Source organism: Petaurus breviceps, unplaced genomic scaffold, assembly GCF_028583685.1.
Source record: "Petaurus breviceps papuanus isolate PSGF00001 unplaced genomic scaffold, PetGlider_PUasm1.0 90903, whole genome shotgun sequence".
In the NCBI taxonomy this organism is placed as follows: domain Eukaryota; kingdom Metazoa; phylum Chordata; class Mammalia; order Diprotodontia; family Petauridae; genus Petaurus; species Petaurus breviceps.
In genome coordinates, this window is record NW_027187376.1 from 14,027,588 (window position 1) to 14,047,262 (window position 19,675).

At 36.7% G+C, this 19,675-nt stretch overlaps 1 protein-coding gene across 3 annotated transcripts in view; it reads right to left on the bottom strand.

The window, feature by feature from the left end:
- The window catches only part of ADAM23 (ADAM metallopeptidase domain 23), a 253,104-nt gene that overhangs the window by 52,505 nt on the left and 180,924 nt on the right, over positions 1-19,675 (bottom strand). For all 3 annotated transcript variants that reach the window (XM_069075296.1, XM_069075295.1, XM_069075297.1), the window contains exons 12-18: positions 17,517-17,601; positions 16,136-16,226; positions 13,816-13,864; positions 7,613-7,712; positions 4,237-4,308; positions 3,450-3,539; positions 2,252-2,332 (exon numbers count right to left, since the gene is read on the bottom strand). In XM_069075296.1, coding sequence (XP_068931397.1) covers positions 2,252-2,332; positions 3,450-3,539; positions 4,237-4,308; positions 7,613-7,712; positions 13,816-13,864; positions 16,136-16,226; positions 17,517-17,601 — 568 coding nt within the window. The remainder of the gene's footprint in view (positions 1-2,251; positions 2,333-3,449; positions 3,540-4,236; positions 4,309-7,612; positions 7,713-13,815; positions 13,865-16,135; positions 16,227-17,516; positions 17,602-19,675) is intronic.

Consider the following 19,675-nt stretch of genomic DNA (forward strand, 5'->3'; position numbering starts at 1 on the left):
CCACTCAGGATACTCATAGATTGAGTATGAAGGGACTTCAGAAGCCATCTAGTATGCCTCTCTCATTTCTTTTTTTTAAATTTCTTTTTAGCTTTCAACATTCACTGTTAAAAGATTTTGAGTTCCAAATTTTTCCCCCTTTCTTCCATTCCCCCTCCCCAAGATGACATGCAATCTGATATAGGCTATACCTGTACAATCACATTAAATATATTTCCACATTAGTCATATTGTAAAAGAAGAATCAGAACCAAAAAAAGAGAGAGAAAACAGTATGCTTTGATCTATACTCGGACTTCACAGTTCTTTCTCTGGATGTTGCATTCTACCAGTCTTTTGGAATTGTCTTAGATCTTGAATTGCTGAGAAGAGTTAAGTCTATCAAAGTTAGTCATTGCATAACGTGGCTGTTACTATGTACAGTGTTTTCCTGTTTCTGCTCACTTCATTCAGCATCAGTTCATGTAAGTTTTTCCAGTATACCTCTCTCATTTCAAAGATGAAGAACTAAACCATAGAGAAATTAGGTGACTTTACCGAGGTCTAAGAGGGAGCAATTAGCAAAAGAAGGATTCAAACACAGGCCCTTTTATTCCAAATCAAGCAGCTTATCACCAGACCACATTACCTCCTGGCAACCTAATACCATTAAGAAACCAACTTTAAGCAAAGCAATTCTCAGCTTAGGATCATAGACTTTTATGCTAAACAGGACCTCAGACAACAAATAGTCTGGATTTCTCATTTTACAGATGAAACTGAAGCTAATTAGTTGTGACTTGCCCAGGGTCAAGTGCCTGATGTTGGATTTCAACTCAGTACTCCCTAACTACAAGTCTGCTGCTCTATCCACTATGCCTCTTATAAATTTAGAGTTGTAAAGGACCTTAGAGGTTCTTTAGACTAAGTTACTCATCTTAAAGAGTTGAAAACAGAGGCCCAGAATGACTTAGTGACTTGTCCAAGGTCATAATACTAGCATAAGAAGAACGAATCAATCCCTGGTCATCAGACTCCAAAACCACTGTTTGTTTTTTACTGTGCCACACTAACCCTATTTACTCAATTGGGATTTGAAAAAAACACCTTTGAATGAGCAAGAAGCATTTATGTAACAGGATAATTCATATATGTTAGCCATTGAATGTGCATGTTAAAAGTATTTCAAGTCTAATCAATGATGCTTCAAAAATTAAAGCCCGAAATCTTCATTAGAACACTTAAATTTTTCAAAAGGCTGAGAAAGATAATTTCAAGATGTAAGTTATCGATTCCATATAATTTAAGCACGATATAGTCTATTATGTAGTTCCTAGGAATTTTCAATAGTAATTATTTAAATAATGCATTGAACTTTACAAAGCAATTTATGTGCATTATCTCAGGAAAACCTTACAACAACTCAGTGGGCTAGGTACAATTGACATTATTTTATTCTCCACTTTATAAATCAATAAACTGAAGCATAGGGAAGTTAAATGACTTGCCTATGGTCACAGAATCAGTGTCAGAGGCAGGATGAACCCAGGACTTCCTGACTCCAGCTCCAATAATCTATCCATTATAACAGTCTTTCAAATGAAATGCAATACCCAGTAATGCCTACAACATGTCAACATATCAGAAGAACAATGTAAAAAATAAACCTAGTAATATACCTAAATGGTAGACGATGGAAATGTCTAAGTCACATTAAGAATAATCTGAATATGTTTATTTAAATTTGGCCAATGAATATATTTACCAGGGAATCTATTTTAACATCACTACATTTGCCAACTGGTCCAATTGACCATATTTCCATGTACTTTCCATATGTACAACCTGGATAACTGGGAAATGTTCTACATGTGGCTAACTCACACCCCAGAATCTAGGGGTGCCAGGAGAGGAGAGCCAGGACAATTGGCTATAAATCACAAGTGCTGATACTATCAATAAATCATCCCCAAAATGAATGCAGAAATATAAGGATTAGATTATGACAGAGCACAAAAGCCTTATTCCTCAAGGGAAAAAATAGAAACTTTCTTGTCTGTCACTAGCTTTCCCTAGTTTTTATATACAACAAAACTCAGAATTTACTCAGGCAAACCACATTACAATATGGTATTATAGGAAAGGGAGGATAAATCAGGGGAGAAAAACAGAAATAACTCTACAGAAATATTCATTGCCGAATGCTTTTTAAAAATGAATTCCTAAGTAGATACATCCAAACTGGGAAATGGATGGTCACATTTCATTGTACCTGGCCAGAGTCTCCAGTGCAGGTTTCAGTAATGTCACAGTCATTCACTCCTTCTCGACAGTTATACCCTCGGGGCTGAAACTAGAAATTAAGGTTTGTTAGTTAAGCATAAAATCAGTTATTTGAGAATTCCAATAGTCTTCCTATTCTTTAAGTTGAAAATGTCTCTCTTCTAAGTCATGACTTCCACCAAACAACCAACATGAGTCATGAGGTAGATATCAAATGGATGTAAGCCAGCTGCCACCCACTTTGCTTGCCTATGAATCATCAGCAAAAAAGTAACATGTTCAGGTTTCAAAAACTAATTTGACATGATCATTATTTTAAATGAACACCAAGATAACAGAGCATCTCATTCCATTGTTAAACAGCTATAATTATTAGTAAGTTCTTCCTCATGTTTTGTCAAAAACTACTTCCCTATAATTTACTTATATTTGGTATAACATACATACACACATACATATATGTGTACGTATACATATGCATGTGACTATATACACATACATATTTACACATGTGTGCATATGTATGTATATATAAATATTCATCTTCATTAAGTTTACCTAATATTTTATTATAGTTCAATGAAGAAAGACATTCATGTTTCCTCTTGTGGATGCACAAAATAAAATTTAATCCTGGGTTTGTATCCATTTTTGCTTCGCTATTCATTTGGTTTTATGGAACACTTATTCCTCCATTCAGCTGAATTGTTACCTGTTAGCACAACAGGGAAGGCAGCCCAGCTGGGAAACAGAGGTATGAAGGGAATAGCAATATCTATTAGCCATGGGGAGTGTTACAGCTTCCTATCCATACTGAGGCAGCTTTCAGATAGCACTTTTAAGCTAGAAGAGTCAAGGTTTCCTCTACTCATGCTGGGAAATTAACCTTCATAATACTGTGTTCCCAGAGCTGAATAGTGCTCAGACAGGCAGGGAAAGCAAAAGGTAGGGGGGGACTCCTTCTCCTTGGAACTACAAGGTTAAGTGTTTCCAAGTGTCTTTGATGCCCTTATTTGGAAAACAAAAAAAAAATGTATTTTTAAGGCTGCTAAATGCAGTGACCACCAAAAATATCTATGACAAACTCTTGCACAAGTATTATTTCTCTCACACAGTTAAATATGCTTTGGGTTGCTTATCTAGTTCAGGAGTTAAAAGAAGGATGAACATGTATTAGAATAACTCACAAGACAAGTTGTGCTGTTACAACAGGGTCCATCGCTGCAATGTGCTCCATTTGAAAGTGAGCATTTCTTGCAGCATACGCCATAGCATTCCTAAGAAAAAATACTTCATGTAAAGGATCAAGGAGTCTTTCACTCTAAATCAGGGCTTCTAAAACTTTTTCCACTCGCAACCCCTATCAGCGCTTCAAAAAGCTCTGCTCTAGATAACTTGTCCCTTTAGTATTTCCCCAATGATCTTCACCAAGGTGGCTCCAAATAAGGTCACTATCTATGCAACGGCAAACAAGTATTTGGAAATAAAAGTTCTTTGACGGCAGAGATTCTCAAGGAACTTTGTATCCCAAGTGTCTAGTACAAGTAGGTGCTTAATAAATGCTTGTTTGCCTGAAAGAGAATTAACAACAATGTATAAATTTGGAGCTAGAAGGAATCTCAGAGGCCATCTAATCCAGAAGACTCTAGAAGTGAATAGGAAAAGGACGGGACAGACAGACAATATTTCATGGTCTACATTCACATAACCAAAGATCAAAAAGGTCTTAAAAAGAAACAAGAAAATGGATCACAAAGAATCCGTTCTATTTTTTCAAATAAGTATTTACTCAACAATAGACTCTATATAAATAACTATCGATCTTCTAAATACATTTGGGCTAAGGTTAATCTTGAAGAGTGTGGTTACAAAAACAAGGTAATGAAGCTATTGACAAGTAGTAGGATTCTGCCTTGTATTTGTTTTTTCAGGGTCTGGACTAGAAGGAAGTTTTTAAAGGTCTAAAATGCTTACCACATGGAAACCGCAATCACATTCTTCTCCTGCTTCCACATAGCCATTTCCACATTCGGTGGCTTCAAACAACTAAGAGACATTGGTGATAAGGGGAATTTAATATGTGATCACAAGAAATTAATATCAAAGAAAAGTAAACACCCTAACAAGTCAATAGAATCTGCCAGTCAGTTATCAAGTAACATTGCCCTCAAATATATCTCATGCCACTCCATTGGTGCTGTGTGTTGGCAACATCATGGCGAAAATATTCCAAGCAAGGTGACCTATTGGACCGCAGAGAGCAGCCTTGGCATTTGAATTGTTTCATAAAGAGATACGCTGTCAGAGAGAGAGAGAGAGAGAGAGCGCACAGATTGGTCTTCTATTTTGCCAGGAGAACCAAAAAAACCAGTGCTAATAGCAATCAGATAAGCCTTTGATGGTTGACAGCTCATGACAGAGAAAATGGAAGATCAACGTACTTGGTCACTGGCATGTGCAGTGGGCACAAATTAAGTGAATCTAAACAAACCTTGAGGAAGTCATGATAAAATACCCTCTTCCCCCCCACCAATGGTAATTGAAATTACCTGAATTAAACATGAAAAATGTCTGAAAGAACTATATATACAATGATCTTCCATTGATCTATGCCAAAGGAAGGAAACTATGATTTAGATAATCCAAATCCAGGAATAATTAAACTAGCAGGTTTGGGACTATGGCCTTGCTCTCCATGGCAAAATAAATAGATAATAAAACAAATCTAGAGCAAGGCTGTACTAGTTAGATTAACGAACTTTTCCTAGGATTAGAGATTTAAAGTTGTAAGGGACATCAGAGACCACCAAGTCCAACTCTCTCATTTTACAAAGCAGATAACTAAGATCAAGAGATGTCATATGATAGAACTAGTTAAGTGTCTGTGTCAGGATTTGAACACAAGTCTTCCTGACTCCAACCCCAGTTTTCCTATGGCATTGTATTCTAATACAGGAATATGATCACAGTGCTGGACTAGCTAATGAGATCTATGTTTAGGGCAGGTAGCACAGAATTCCCCAAGAGAAGGTTCCCTTCCATTTAGCTAAATCATTTCTATCCTTCTCACCATTTCCAGGAATAGATAAATGTCACAGTTATCAAAATATGGCTCTAGCTCACTTAGGTGGAACAACAGTTGGTAGCTACAGCAACCTAACTCAGTACCACTATACTAGACTGGAACAATCATTCCCCCTGCCTTCCCTAACCTGTGGTGTCATAAGAGCTGGATGGAAGAAACCCCATCAGAGAAGAGCCGAGGGAAATCAACTACAGATGATTTATTCTGGGTTCAGTGCCTATAGCAACTTACCCCAAATGTGGATCAGGATGACTGTATCAAATCAGCTAAGCAGCATTGAAGGTTCCCAGAATATTCAACATGTTGTATATATAGCTAGTCTTAGGTATGCATGCATGTATGTTATATGCACCAAGTAGAAAAGAAAGGGGAACTAATCCTTGATGTAATGAAATATGTATTATATAGTAATAAACACCACAGCATTTTATTCTAAAGATTAAACAAATTACATGGTGTATTTTTAAAAAAATAATTATTTTATCATTTTTTAAAAATGACAAGTCTTTTATCAAGGTGCTAGATTATCCGGATTTTTTTTTTTCCTTTTTGATTCCAGGCAACTCTAGAAAGGAAACGGTAATTTAAAAACCATGCCTTTCCCAAACAATTAAAAGTTTAGGGGATTGCAAAGTTCTGATGATTCTTAGAATTCTTCTTTCTAAATGATAACTCTTTCTATTATTGAGAGAACTGCAAAGTTGATAAATTATCCATTTGTGTTACATTAACCATTACGTGCATTAGAAAGAGAAAACATTGCTAGTTCATCCGTTATTCATTATCACTGATTTCACCCCCATTCTAGACCATGTAACTACCAGATTTCTCTTCTACATAGGTCTTTACTAAGGTTGCCATCAAAGAAGGCAGGCAACAGTTTAATGATTCAAGGTTATTTGAAAATTTCCTCCCAATTTCATGGTGACCTTATGCTGATATCAAGGATCAGACTGGCATCCTAGATGCAGTAAGACTATTGAATTACTGGTGTGGTGATAAATGATTCTGTCAGCTCTCTACAATAACTACTTATTTTTTTTTTGAATGATGAAATTATTTTCTTGCTCAATCAATTTGTAGAAAATAATATCATGAAATATTTGAGTTTCCTACATGGGACCATCTTAAAAAACAAAATTTGAGGTTTACAATGTAAGGGGTTAGCTCAAAGCCCAGACAAAGCATCTGTGCATCCCAAGAGACATTTGGAAATATTTTCCATTTGTGTGTTACTTTATTACAGAGGCTTTGACCCTCTGGTACAAGGGTTCTTGACCTGGGGTGCATAGAATCCCAAGAGATCACTGGATAAATTTCAGAGGATTTGTGAGCTTTAATGGGAAAAAAAATGTATCTTTATTTTTATTAACCACTAACTTAAATTTAGTATTTTCTTCACATATGAATGTGGTTAAAATATTATTTTGTGAAGAGACCTATGTCAAAGATGTCGATGTCATAATGTCAAATGATGTCGATGACATAAAAATATTTAAGAACCCATGCTTTAGAGTCACATGTTACACCACAAAAAATACTTATGAGACATAGAAAGAAGAATTTTCTATTAAAACTATGCACATTAGGGGCATCTAGTTGATGTACTGGATAGAGCACCAGCCCTGGAGTCAGGAGAACCTGACCTCAGACACTTATAAGCTATGTGACCCCTGGCAAGTCACTTAACCCAACTGAATCCCTCCCAAAACTTAACAAGCATAAAATATTACAGTAAAAAGTATTTGCGCCTCATTGCCTACCCTTGATCCCAACTCTAGTCAATGAATGTTTCTAGATCCTTTGCTAAGAAGGGGCAGAATTTTCCAAACACTATGCATTGTGTCAATATCAATGAGCTGTCAAGCAAATAAATAACATATCTTAGCAAAGAAATCATATGATATGGATGCATAGCTAATAAAAATGATCTTCACATAACTGCCTTTTTCTAGGCCTATTTAACTAGGTCATCTAACCAACTGCCTAGGAGGGCAGGCTAGACCTAAAACCACTGAGACAGAATTCTTAACCTACCTGAATTAGAAGCCTTTTGTACTTAGCATCAAAGTGAAAAAACAGGGATTCAGGAACTCTAAGCTATTATTATCATTATGGCATTCCACTGGTCTTCTAAATGGAAAAGTCTCATGAAAAAAGAAAAATTAGTCTATTGTGACTTAAAGATTGCCTTTCAACTGGTCTGTTGTTGTTTGATGGAAATAAGAGGAAGCCACAGTGAGAGTACTAGCTGAAGTGACTGACCTTTGTTGGCCTGTTAAAAAGACAGAATCCTCCCCCTCTTTGTAAAAAGTCCTTATATTCCAAAATGCTGCATTTTGAGAACTTCCGGGAATGCGATACCCTAAAAGGATAAAGAATCAGTTAGGTAAATAATTCACACACACACAAAAATGAGGAGACAAGAAAATTATAACTTTCATAATGCGAGATAATTCAAATGCTCCCCTCTGTAATTAGGTAAACTATCCACACAAAAAAACACCAGAAAGTATTCTAAGGTAAGTGGGCAGGGTGAAACTTATAAAATCTAGAAATTCAAAGGATTCATGGGAGGACTTTAGAGCCATACCTATGCTTTGTTTAAGAGATTTTCCTTAGAGTTCTACCCTGGAGTCAGGGCATAAAGAGGCAAAGAAAAATGAGAAAATTCTAGTGAATTGCAAGTGCCCGTTATTCCAGAGAAAAAGTCCACTGTAGGAGGGAGTCATCTTGGCTCCAGGTCACATCTACAATCCACTCAGCAGTGAATCTAGGGCTTGACCCATTATGTTAAAAACTTAACAACCAACAAATACCTTCTAAATAGCTGTCCAAAATGCAACCATTTTATTTTCTCAATTCTCTGCCTGGGGGGCAGACTGGATAATGAAAGCCAATACCTTCAATGAATGGCAATACGCTCACTGAAATATTGGAAATCAGCATAGTATTGCATACAGGAAAGGGCTCAGGGACAGCATTCAAATCCTAGTTTAGTAGGAAGATGATGGATGACTGGAAGAGGGAGAAGAACCACAAGTTGTCAATTCTCTCTTCAATTTTAGCGTGTGAAAGGAAAGCCTCAAAATGTATTTCTAGGCCAATAAGCAGAATGAAATTGAGGTACCCTAAATTTCAGAGTCTAAACATGAGATACTTTGGAGTCCAGACCTTTTCCATCCCTGTTCTTCATACTTTGATACATCTGAGCTTTCATCAATGAAACTACTCCCTCCATAGGTGCAGAATACAATTTGTGTATGCCTCCTCACCCTGTAGGACTCTTGACCGTATTGTCCCATAAATCATCCACAGAAGGTACACCTAGCATATGGGAAGCAGTTTGGGATGGGAGTACATAAGCTATCTGTAACTCTTACTGCATGACCAGCCCACCTCTTTTCAGATCATACTTCTATCTCTGATGAAATTCTTTACACTGCCTCTTTTGTGCAGTTACCCATGTTGCAGCCCATTCATGCTTCTCATGTGCATATTGGTTTTTGCATGACCTGAAACTTTCATTCTTCAAGACTGTGGTATTCTTTTTTTTTTTTGCTTTTTGGAGGGCAATTGGAGTTAAATGACTTGCCCAAGGTCACACGGCTACTTTTTGTGTTAAGTGTCTGAGGCCGGATCCGAACCCAGGTCCTCCTGACTCTAGGGCCAGTACTCTATTCACTGCGCCACCTAGCTGCCCTGAGACTGTGGTATTCTATGACTCAGTTATCACACAAAGCCAGAAAGACTTGCATATCAACAGTATAAGCCTTTGTTTCAAAGGGAATGTTGGGGTCATTAAAAGTGGCATGCCATTTTCCAAAAGTATTTTGGTCTCTTCGGTTCTCAGGTAAGTTCACTGACTAGATATTCTCTCTAAAATATATGTACCTAAGAATGTGAGTCACTCCCCAACTGATAAATGGTCAAAGGATATGACCAGGCAGTTTTGGGATAAAGAAATCAAAGCTATATATGGTCATGTGAAAAAAATGCTCTAAGTTATTATTGACCAGAGAAATGCAAATTAAAATGTTGCAGTATCATCTCAACTTATCAGATTGGTTAAAATGACAGAAGGGGAGAAATGACCAATATTGGAGGGGATATTGAAAAGTTGGGATACTAATACACTGTTGGTGAAACTGTGAACTGATCTAACCATTTTGGAAAGCAATCTGGAATTACACCTCAATTGCTATAAAACTGTGTATACCTTTTGACCCAGAAATTCCACTATTAAGTCTGTTTCCCAAGGTGATCAGCGGAAAAGGAATAGAACATAAATGTTATAAAATATTTATAGCAGTTCTCTTTATGGTGGCAAAGAACTGGGAATTGAGGGGATTCCCATCAATTAGGGAATGACTAAACCAGTTGTAGTATATGATTGTGATGGAATACTACTACTCTGTAAGAAATTTAAGAAAAATGAGTTTAGAAAAACATGTAAAGACTTGTATGAAATAATGAAGAGGAAATAGCGGAACCAAGGGAATGTTGTATACAGCAACAGCAAAATTGTTCAAAGAATAACTGTGAATGACTGAGCTATTCTGAGTATTATACATATTTAAATTAACTATAAAAGACTTGTGAAGGAAGATGCTATCCACCTCCAGAGAAAGAAGTAATAAAAAGAAGTATGCATAGTATTGTTTTACATATATACATACATCCACATATATACACACATCCATACATATATATTAATAAAGTGTGTGTGTGTGTGTGTGTGTGTGTGTGTGAAATGGTGGCCTTCTCTAGTGTGAGGTGAGGTGGGAGGGAAACAGTTCAGAACTTAAAATGTGACAAAAAAATTAATTTAATTTAAAAAATAAATTATACATACATACACATATATACATATACACATATATATACATATACATATATATATACACACACATATGAATAAACCAGAGCCAAAGGTTGTCCTTCCAAATGCGTATTACACTTTGGTCAGCAGGTGTCTTTTTATTCACTTGTCTTTGCTCTCTGATTACTTAGGCTGAATTATTTTAGTAATCATGGACCTCATTTAAGAGGCTTTGTAATGTTCTGGGACTAGATGCTTTCAGTAGATCATCTGTAAACAGAAGTAACTAGGGGCACCTGTAAAGAATCCCTCATTTATTTGGATTCTGAGATAGATCTCCTCCATGAAAATGGCAAACACCTCTAGTAAGCATATAACACACCATGTTTTATCTTTTATTTTATATTAACAATCAGAGGACCATCAAACAAAAGTCTTTGTTGTTTCATTATTATTTATTCATAAAATTGCTTGTTGTTTAGTCATACCAAGATATGGAAATGTAAATTATAAATATAGACAAGGTAAAGTTGGATCATAAGCAATAATGACCATTTGCTAGTATTCCTTTGGCATATTTATAACCAGAATAGAACTGAACTTGGCAGATATACATTATATGGAATTCAGGCTTTAATAGTGTTACTAAAGCAACACCATATCATTATAACAAAATCATATTACTTTCTTTATTTAAAAAAATCATTATTTAGATAGGTTTGGAAAGTTGGCTTTTTAAAAAGAAAAACAATATTTGATTTATGTATGGGTTATATTTCTAGAGTTTTCTTTAGAAGTTAGTTATTTAGAAATAGGCATCTACTTTGTCATAGAAACAATGCCAGTAGAGGGTGGTTAAGTTCCCAGGTTAACCCACAAAAGACTTTCAAACCCATAATGCCATCAATCATTGATCAAGTATTTTTAAGCACTTGCTATGAGCAAGGTAGTATGTTAGGTGATAAGAATAAGAAGACAAAAATGAAACAGTTCCTGCCATCAAGGAGATAATACACATATACAGATGTATCAATGTGTGTGTACATAGACACATGTATATGTGCATGTTTATATGTACACACATACATAATACATATATACACATACATAAATACATCTATATGTGTGTGGAAGGGTGGATTTATGCAGGAGTGTGCTAATAAATTATCAACAACCAGCTCTCCAGGGAAAAAAAATGTGTTCACACCACACCTTTATGTTAAATTTTCATTATTAACATTTTCCCATCACTTTCTTAAGTCTAGAAAATCAACAAAACAATAAATCAAGCCCTGATCTGTAGTATTTGGAGATTTCCTAGGTATAAATGCTAACATTGGAAAATATAACAATTGGCTCCCATCAGCCAGCAAGAACTGGGTCCATTATACCCCTGGACATATGTTTGTGTATACAAGATGATGGGACAGGAGGATGAGGCATTAGAAGCTGGTAGGGGAAAATTAAGAAGGTTTAATATAACAGATCACCCTTGTGATGAATCTTTTAAGGAAACTAGGAATTCTAAGCAACAGAAATAAGGAGGGATCACACTGTAGATACAGAGGACAGTGAATACAAAAGCAATGAGGGTAAATGGAGTGTCTTGCATGAGGAATTGTAAAAAGGTCAGTCTGACTGAACCACAAAGTGTATGAAGGTAAGTAAAAATGCTGGGTTGTGAAAGGGTTTAATACAAAATAGACAGCATTTCTAACACTATACAAAAGAGTGGTGACAATGCTTTACCCCTATTCTTATTGGAAAGGCCTCTGATTTATTTCCTGTTATGTATAATATTGGATTCCTTGATTTCAGTTAGCTACTACTTAACCATATTAAGTAAAGTTACATTCATTCCTATGTTTTCTAGTATTTTTATTTGCATAGAAATGGGTAATTGTATCTATAAGCTAGGTGGTCCAGTGAATAGGGCACCAGGTTTGGAGCCAGGAAGATCTGAGTTCAAAACTGGTCTCAGAAACTTACTAGTTGTGTGACCCTGGAAAAGTCAATTAATCTCTCTCGGCTCCAGTTCCTCATCAATAAAATGGGGACACACTACAGAAGGAAATGGCAAACTACTCCAGTATCTTTGCAAAGAAAATTCCACAGACAAAAGTTCATGGGCTCATGTAGATTTGAACACAACTGAATGATTGAAAACAACTAATGTATCAAAAGCTTCTTCTGCATCTGTTGAGATAATAATATGGTTTTTGTTGCTCTTACTATTAATATGGTTTATTATGTGGATAGTTTTCCTAATATTGAAACAATCCTGCATTCCTGATATAAATACAGTCCATTTGTATGTTTGTGTAATATATATGCACACATATGAACTATATATGCATATATGTATAAGACTTATATAATACATATATATATTTATTATATTTTATCCTAGAAGCAATAGGGACACTAGAATGGACTGAGTAGAGAAATGACATGGTCAGATATAAACTTTCAGGAAATCAGTCTGACAGTTATGTAGAGGATGGATTAGACAGGGAAGGAATAGGAAACAGAAAAATATAGTTGAAACAATACCTGGTACATAGATTCATGAGAAACGCTTGTGGGTGATTGATTGATAGTAATGATAGAATATGATAGTGCCTAACATTAGCTCTATAGGGAAATGTGTTCCAATTTCCAAATAAGGGCTAAATTTCCCCTAATTGCCTAAATTGCCCCTAATAACAAAAGGTCTTCTCCATTCTCTTCTAAAACAGATACATACCTCCTACAATGAAGGTTTCTCCCTCTTCATACCCTTGCCTGGCCTGGCTCCTCTGAGGGCATCCTCTTAAGGCAACAGTAGTTGGAACTTCAGTGTAGGGTTAGGGCTGATGGAGAAGGCAAATGGAAGGCTATGGTGGTCTATGGGAGACACAGGCTCCTATGATAACTGCTTCCATTGGGGGATCAAAGTAGAAAGGAGTGTGGACTCTGACTGAGGATAAGAGGCTTCTAGAATTGGTGATTCTCCTAGGGACAGAGCCTTGAGGAACAGCTACCTCTGTATCATCCCTCCACTAGGCACCAGCAATGACTTAGGGTGATCTATCTCCATATGGCAATGGTATTCAGGAATCCAAAAGAGACTCGGGGATTTATGGAATGAAAGGAGCCTACTTAAGCTGAGTATTTCCAAACAGCAGACTGCCTCTATGTAGAAAAAAAGAAATCTTTCTTATTAGAAAAACCCAAATCTTTACTGATTGTAAAAGCAGCATCAGTATAATTTTTATTATTCTACATATATCTATTAAGCATCTTTTAAAATAGGAATTGATGGCAGCATTGATTGTCATGGGCACCTTAGAAAATACTACAATCTATTGTGAGTGTACTAAAAAAAATTCTTAACATTAATAAGCTTACAGATAATTAAAAGTCCACTTTTATCTATCAATATGTAAAAAAAAGTACCTACAACTCTGACCAGTAAACAATTAATAGAACACAAATGAACGATTTTCAATTCTAGCTAGCAAAATGATTATCTTAATTATAGCAAAAGTTCAATTTATGCTAAAGTGACAACCAATAACTTACATTGTGTGGAACATTTTAACCAGCAAGTGCATAAAGAATTCATTTACAATTAGTAAAACTTTAAGCAAAAGTGTTTATTTACCCTGTTTCCTCCATGATGCATCCACCCCAGGATTCCGTGCAGTCACATTCTTGTCAGAGGAAATAAAAATCACAAAAGAAAAACACAAAAGACAAGAGCCAAGTCACATCTTCATCATGAATTCTCACCCTTTGAAAAGAACTTTGTCCCTAGTTGCCTGCTAAGAAGGTTCAAAAGGCCATATATCACAGAACAAATCCACTTTGCCTCCAGATTCAGTATTTCCCCTCCTACAAAAGTGGAAGGGAGTTACTGAACTTCTCTGACCTTCAGTCTCCTCATCTAGAAAACAAAAATAATAACAGTATTTTCCCTACAATGTGCTTCACAGTGTCATTGTGTGGCTTAAAGGAGATAGTGTTAATGGGAGAACTTGATTTGAAGCACTAGACTGAATGAGCAGTGTTCTTTTTTAATAGGCTTCATTCCAGGCAGATAAGAATTACCCTGAAAAGTTGAGATAGGCGATGTAGGTGACCAGATAGGAAGTAATTACTATATTCAAAGAGACTTGAGGAATATGAAGCTAGGAAGTTTCCTATCACACAAAAATTTGAAATAATTATAAATCTGACTTGTAAAGCATGAGTTCACCCATTTACAGAGTGGTCACAAAAGGAAGTTGATCTTTTTCCTCCCCCTTACCATTTTACATCTTTCATCTCATTTTTTCTCTCTTCTATTCTATAGGACAAGTATGGATTGCTGTAAAGTTAGAGATAACAGATCAAAAAAACAATTTTGTTCTCACTAAAGATGAGCATACCCTAGAAAACAGACTGTAAGACAATTCTATTAAAATATTTCCAAATACCAATATTGAAGGAAATTCAAAGTTTACAAACCAAATTCAATTGCAGAGAAATCTCTATCTAAACACATAACACATGAAAGAACAATAAATTTCAGGAAGGAGGGTTATACATTGAATTTTCTTCAAACCAAACACAAAGTGCTGTCATTGGCCTTGACCCTGCATCTAATCCAGCCATAAGCAAATCAGTCACTTCCTGAAACAACCTAAGCAACACCTGCTGGTCAGCTACAGGGTTTTACAAAAAGCAACTTTTGCTAGGATACCTATCATTTCATGTTCTTCTTTAAAGGTAACAATAAGAACAAAGTGAATCCTAAATATTGCCTCAATGTATGCAGCTGTGTAACTATGGGCAAATAGTAAACTCTTTGAATTTTAAGCTTCTCGTATGTAAAATGGGGAAAACACTGCCTTTGGTACCTACCAACCTCACAAGGTTGCTGTCAGAATCATCGCTGAGATAATGCATTCTGTAAAACTTAAAGAACTATATAAATGTCAACTTTAAGAATTATTATTTTCTTTAGGCATTAGACATTTCACTGCAAGAGAGGTAGTCTTAATTACTTTGGAGATGTTCATACAAACCATGGATAAAAAAATAATTACTGTAATTACTGTTGTCATTACATGAAAATTTGTGCACATCTTGGGGAAAATAAACAGTAAGTGAAAGGTAAATAAATGAAAAGATCCCACAAGACTTAATGAACTCAGTGTGTTGAATGGTACCACTTGCTTACAATGGCAGCATTGCTTGTTGAGGGAGAGATGGAATTACAGAATCTAAGAGCTGAAAAGGACCTTGGAGGCCATCTAGCCCACTCCCTATCTTAATAAGAATCCCTTGTACAATGCTGCCAACAAGTAGTCATCTTACATTTGCCTAAAGACCTCCAGTCTCACAAGTCAGTACATTACATTTTTGGATAGCTCAAATTTTAATGACTTCTTACATTGAGTCCAAATCTATCTCTCTGAAAATTTCACCTATCACTCATAGCCTTGCCTTCTGGGATGACCCATACAAAATCCAGATCTTCTTCTACATGACAACCCTTCAAACATTTGAAGGCCCAATGAATTGAATAGTTGCTGGAAATGTAATTTATTTCCACTGCTCATGGAAAATAGTATGTTCATGACCATGTTTATTTGGTGCTAACATGAGTATAAAATTAAGAAAATGTTAAGGTCAGCCCTACAAGGGCATAAAACAAATGACCAATACATTGAGAACAATGAGATAAAAGGACACAGCATTCCTTGGTGTAGACATGTATTTCTACATTATATTTAGAAAGGGAAGATTGTGAAGAACAAATGTGTTGAGAGCTGAAACTGGAAATTTCCTGTTGTATAAAAGCCTGTACTATAATATTTCAGTTACATATCTGTACACAATAGGAGTAAAGCAATAATTTCCTGCCACACATTTGGTGCATCCACTATCCAGGGAAATATATAGGGCACAAAAGTGAGAAAGATGGTCCATGCACGTACTTGGCTTTCTGCTAGAAGGCTCCCACTGGATTCCAAGGTTTTGTGCCAGACTCTGGGATAATCCTTGTGCCACTGCCATTGGAAGACCATACTGTTTTCAGAGTTGAAAGTGTGTGGGAAACATTTGAGAGAGTGCACAAAGCTAGTTATTATTACTTCATAGTTACCACATCAACAGCGCAACGTCCTATGCTGTAGGTGACACCTTACATTATTGATGAACTTTATACGCACTTAAGTTTTTCCCCTTGTATCACGGCCCTAGAAGCAGATTGCTTCTCTAATCCTGTGGTCATCTTTTTCCATCCTCCTACATGGAATTTTCAAGCACAGATACTTCAAGGCTATCCCATTGACATACTGAATCCATATTAACCCAACCTACAACTAAATTAGTTATCAGATGATAAGCATGCTGAGATGGGCTCCCAATCAATAGGAGAGCTCAGAGGATAACTTCAATTAATCCCACACCAACCCACCATGCTTTGGGTATTGGTAAAGGGTAGGATTTGGGTTTTCACTTGTCAGAGGTGTACTGGAGCCAGAATGAACCAGTTCAAAAGAGCTGGCTGTTAAATTTTCAGTGTGAGCATTTTACACCCTGAGTATCAGCAAACACTACAAATCAGGATTAGATTTATTGTTTTGTTGACTGTCTAGACTTAAGCAAGTGATGGAGAAAGTGTTTTAAAATGTAGATAAAACTTCAAAGTTTGTTGCACATACAATTTTTTGAGAGCCAATTGTTAAATATTTGCCAGAATACCCCCTGATTATTATCCACTATTTTGGGGATTTTTTCTGTATAACTAGTACAGTTACTAGAAATTAAAGCATGGAGATAGACAGGAAAAAGGAAGGGATATTTTATTTTATGAGAGAGAGAGAGAGAAAGAGGGAGAAAGGAGGGGATATGGAAACAAATGATAAATAGATGCTGTGTTATTCAATGGCAGAAAGAAAAGCTACACCCCTTGGATAAATTAAGTTAAAATACAATGAATCAGTAGCAGATTACTACAATCTTGAGAAAAGGGACATGGGGAGGATTAATGTACATATAAGCAAAATAATACTTTATCTTTGGAAATCCAAAAGAATCCAGGCCATTCTTAGGTTTGATTCTGTCAAGCCCCAAATGGAATTAAATAAATCTTTGTTTTGTGAAATGAGGGGCTATGTTGGGAGTGCTGAGGCTAATATAGACTATGGTTCTACTTCCCTGATGTTACCACTTTCCTCGACAACATGGCAGAATGCAGTAACAGGTGTGCAAAGCAGCATGTGGAAGTGAAGGATGGGAATTTGGGGACTCAAGCTGAGAAGGAATCAGGTATGCAGATAAAGTCACACTTAAAATAAATTAACCAAACGTTACCTCATTCACTCCAACTCCTCTTGTCTTGGAACAAACACCCCCGAAGTAACTCAGGCTACTTCTCTTAAAGTGAAATATCACACGCCTTAAGAGAGAACAGAAAATACTATTAGGAAAAATTAAATCAATAACCAGATAAACACTCCTAAAACATAGGGGGCAAAGCTATCCCTTTCTGACATTAGACACATATACACACACATTAAAATGTATGAACTTAACAAATGTAATTCAATACATGGTATGTGTCTAGCTGATGTAGCAGAAAACACACTAGACTTGGGATCAAAAGACAAAAGTTCAAATCCTTTGCTTGATGGCCTTGAATAAGTGATTGAACTTCTCAGGTTCTCAACTTCCTTGTTTATAAAGCAGGAATAATACTTGCCATACTTATTTCACAGAACATTTGAGACAACTGGATGCTTTAAAATGTGTAAAATGCTTTATTGCTATAAAGTCTCAAACAAATGTTAATTTATAATGATGCTCATTATAAAATATTACAATTAAAAATAAAAAAGAGTTGGAGTGGCTAGGTGGAGCAGTGAATAGAGCACCAGCCCTGGAGTCAGGAGTACCTGAGTTCAAATCTGGCCTCAGACACTTAACGCTTACTAGCCATGTGACCTTGGACAAGCCACTTAACCCCAACTGCCCTGCCTTCCCACCTCCAAAAAGTAAAAAAAAGAGAGAGAGAGAAAGAGTTATCTAGAACAGCTGCCATGACATAACCATGAATAATGATGCATCACATAAGTACACTTTTACCATGAACCTGATCACATACATTCCACCTTCTGTTATCAGGTTTTTGTCAATTCTGCTTTTACAACATCTTTCACGTGACACCTCATCTCTCACCTTCAGACCTTTGCTCTGGTTATTCTTCATGCCAGGAATGTTCTCTCTTTCCTCACATGATTTCCCTGGCTTCCTTCAAACCCCAGCTAAAATCCTACCTGCTACAGGAAGTCTTTCCCAATCCCTCAACGCAAGTACCTTCCCTCCATTAAGTTTTTTCCTATTTATCCAGTATCGTTTCTTCTTACATGTTCATTTGCTGGTTGTCTCCCCTATGAGACTGTGAGCTTGTAGAGGGCAAGGATTATCCTTTGTCTTTCTTTGTATCCCCAGCACTTAGTGCAGTGCCTAGCATATAGTGGATTGACTCACCTCTGACCTCTTCTCCTTCCTCACATGGCCACTACTCTACTTCATACCCACACTACTTCTCACATATGGTATTGCAAGAGCTGCCTAATAGGTGCCCCTGCATTAGGTCTTTTACCTCTCCAATTTGTCCTCCATTCAACTGACAAATTGATATTCCTAAGGTATAGATTTGTCCACATTACAATCCCGCTTAAGAAGCTTCAATGGCTCCCTATCACTAGTACAATAAAATATAAACTCCAGGGCAGCCAGGTAGCACAGTGAGTAGGAGCACCGGCCCCAGTGTTGGGATGGCCTGGGGATCGAATCTGGGCTCAGACACTTAGCACCCACCCAGAAACACCTGGCTGTGTAACCTTGAGCAAGTTACTTAACCCCAATTGCTTTTAAAAAAATAAAATAAAATATAAACTCCTCTGGTTGGCATTTATAGCCCCTTCACAGCATGGCTTTAGCCTACATTTCCAGCCTTTCTGCACATTACTTCTCTTCCTATTCTTTATAGTTCAGTCAAACTGGCCATTTGTTGGTTATCTCTCTTTTTAATATTTTTGGAGGGGGGAAGGCAGGGCAATTGGGGTTAAGTGACTTGCCCAAGGTCACACAGCTGGTAAGTATTGAGTATGTGAGGCTACATTTGAACTCAGGTCCTCCTGACTCCAAGACCAATGCTCTATTCATTGCACCACCTAGCTGCCCATTTATCTCTAATTTATTCTGTATGCAGTTTGTTTGTACATTTTGTTTTGCTTGTTGTTTCTTCCATGAGAGAGAGGGAAGGAGGGAAAGAAGGGAGGAAGGAAGGAAGGAAGGAAGGAAGGAAGGAAGGAAGGAAGGAAGGAAGGAAGGAAGGAAGGAAGGAAGGAAGGAAGGAAGGAAGGAAGGAAAGAAGGGAGGAAGGGAGGGAGGGAAGGAGGGAGGGAGAAAGGGAAGGAGGAAGGGAGAGAAGAAAAAGGGAGAGGGGAGTTAAAAAGAGGAGAGAA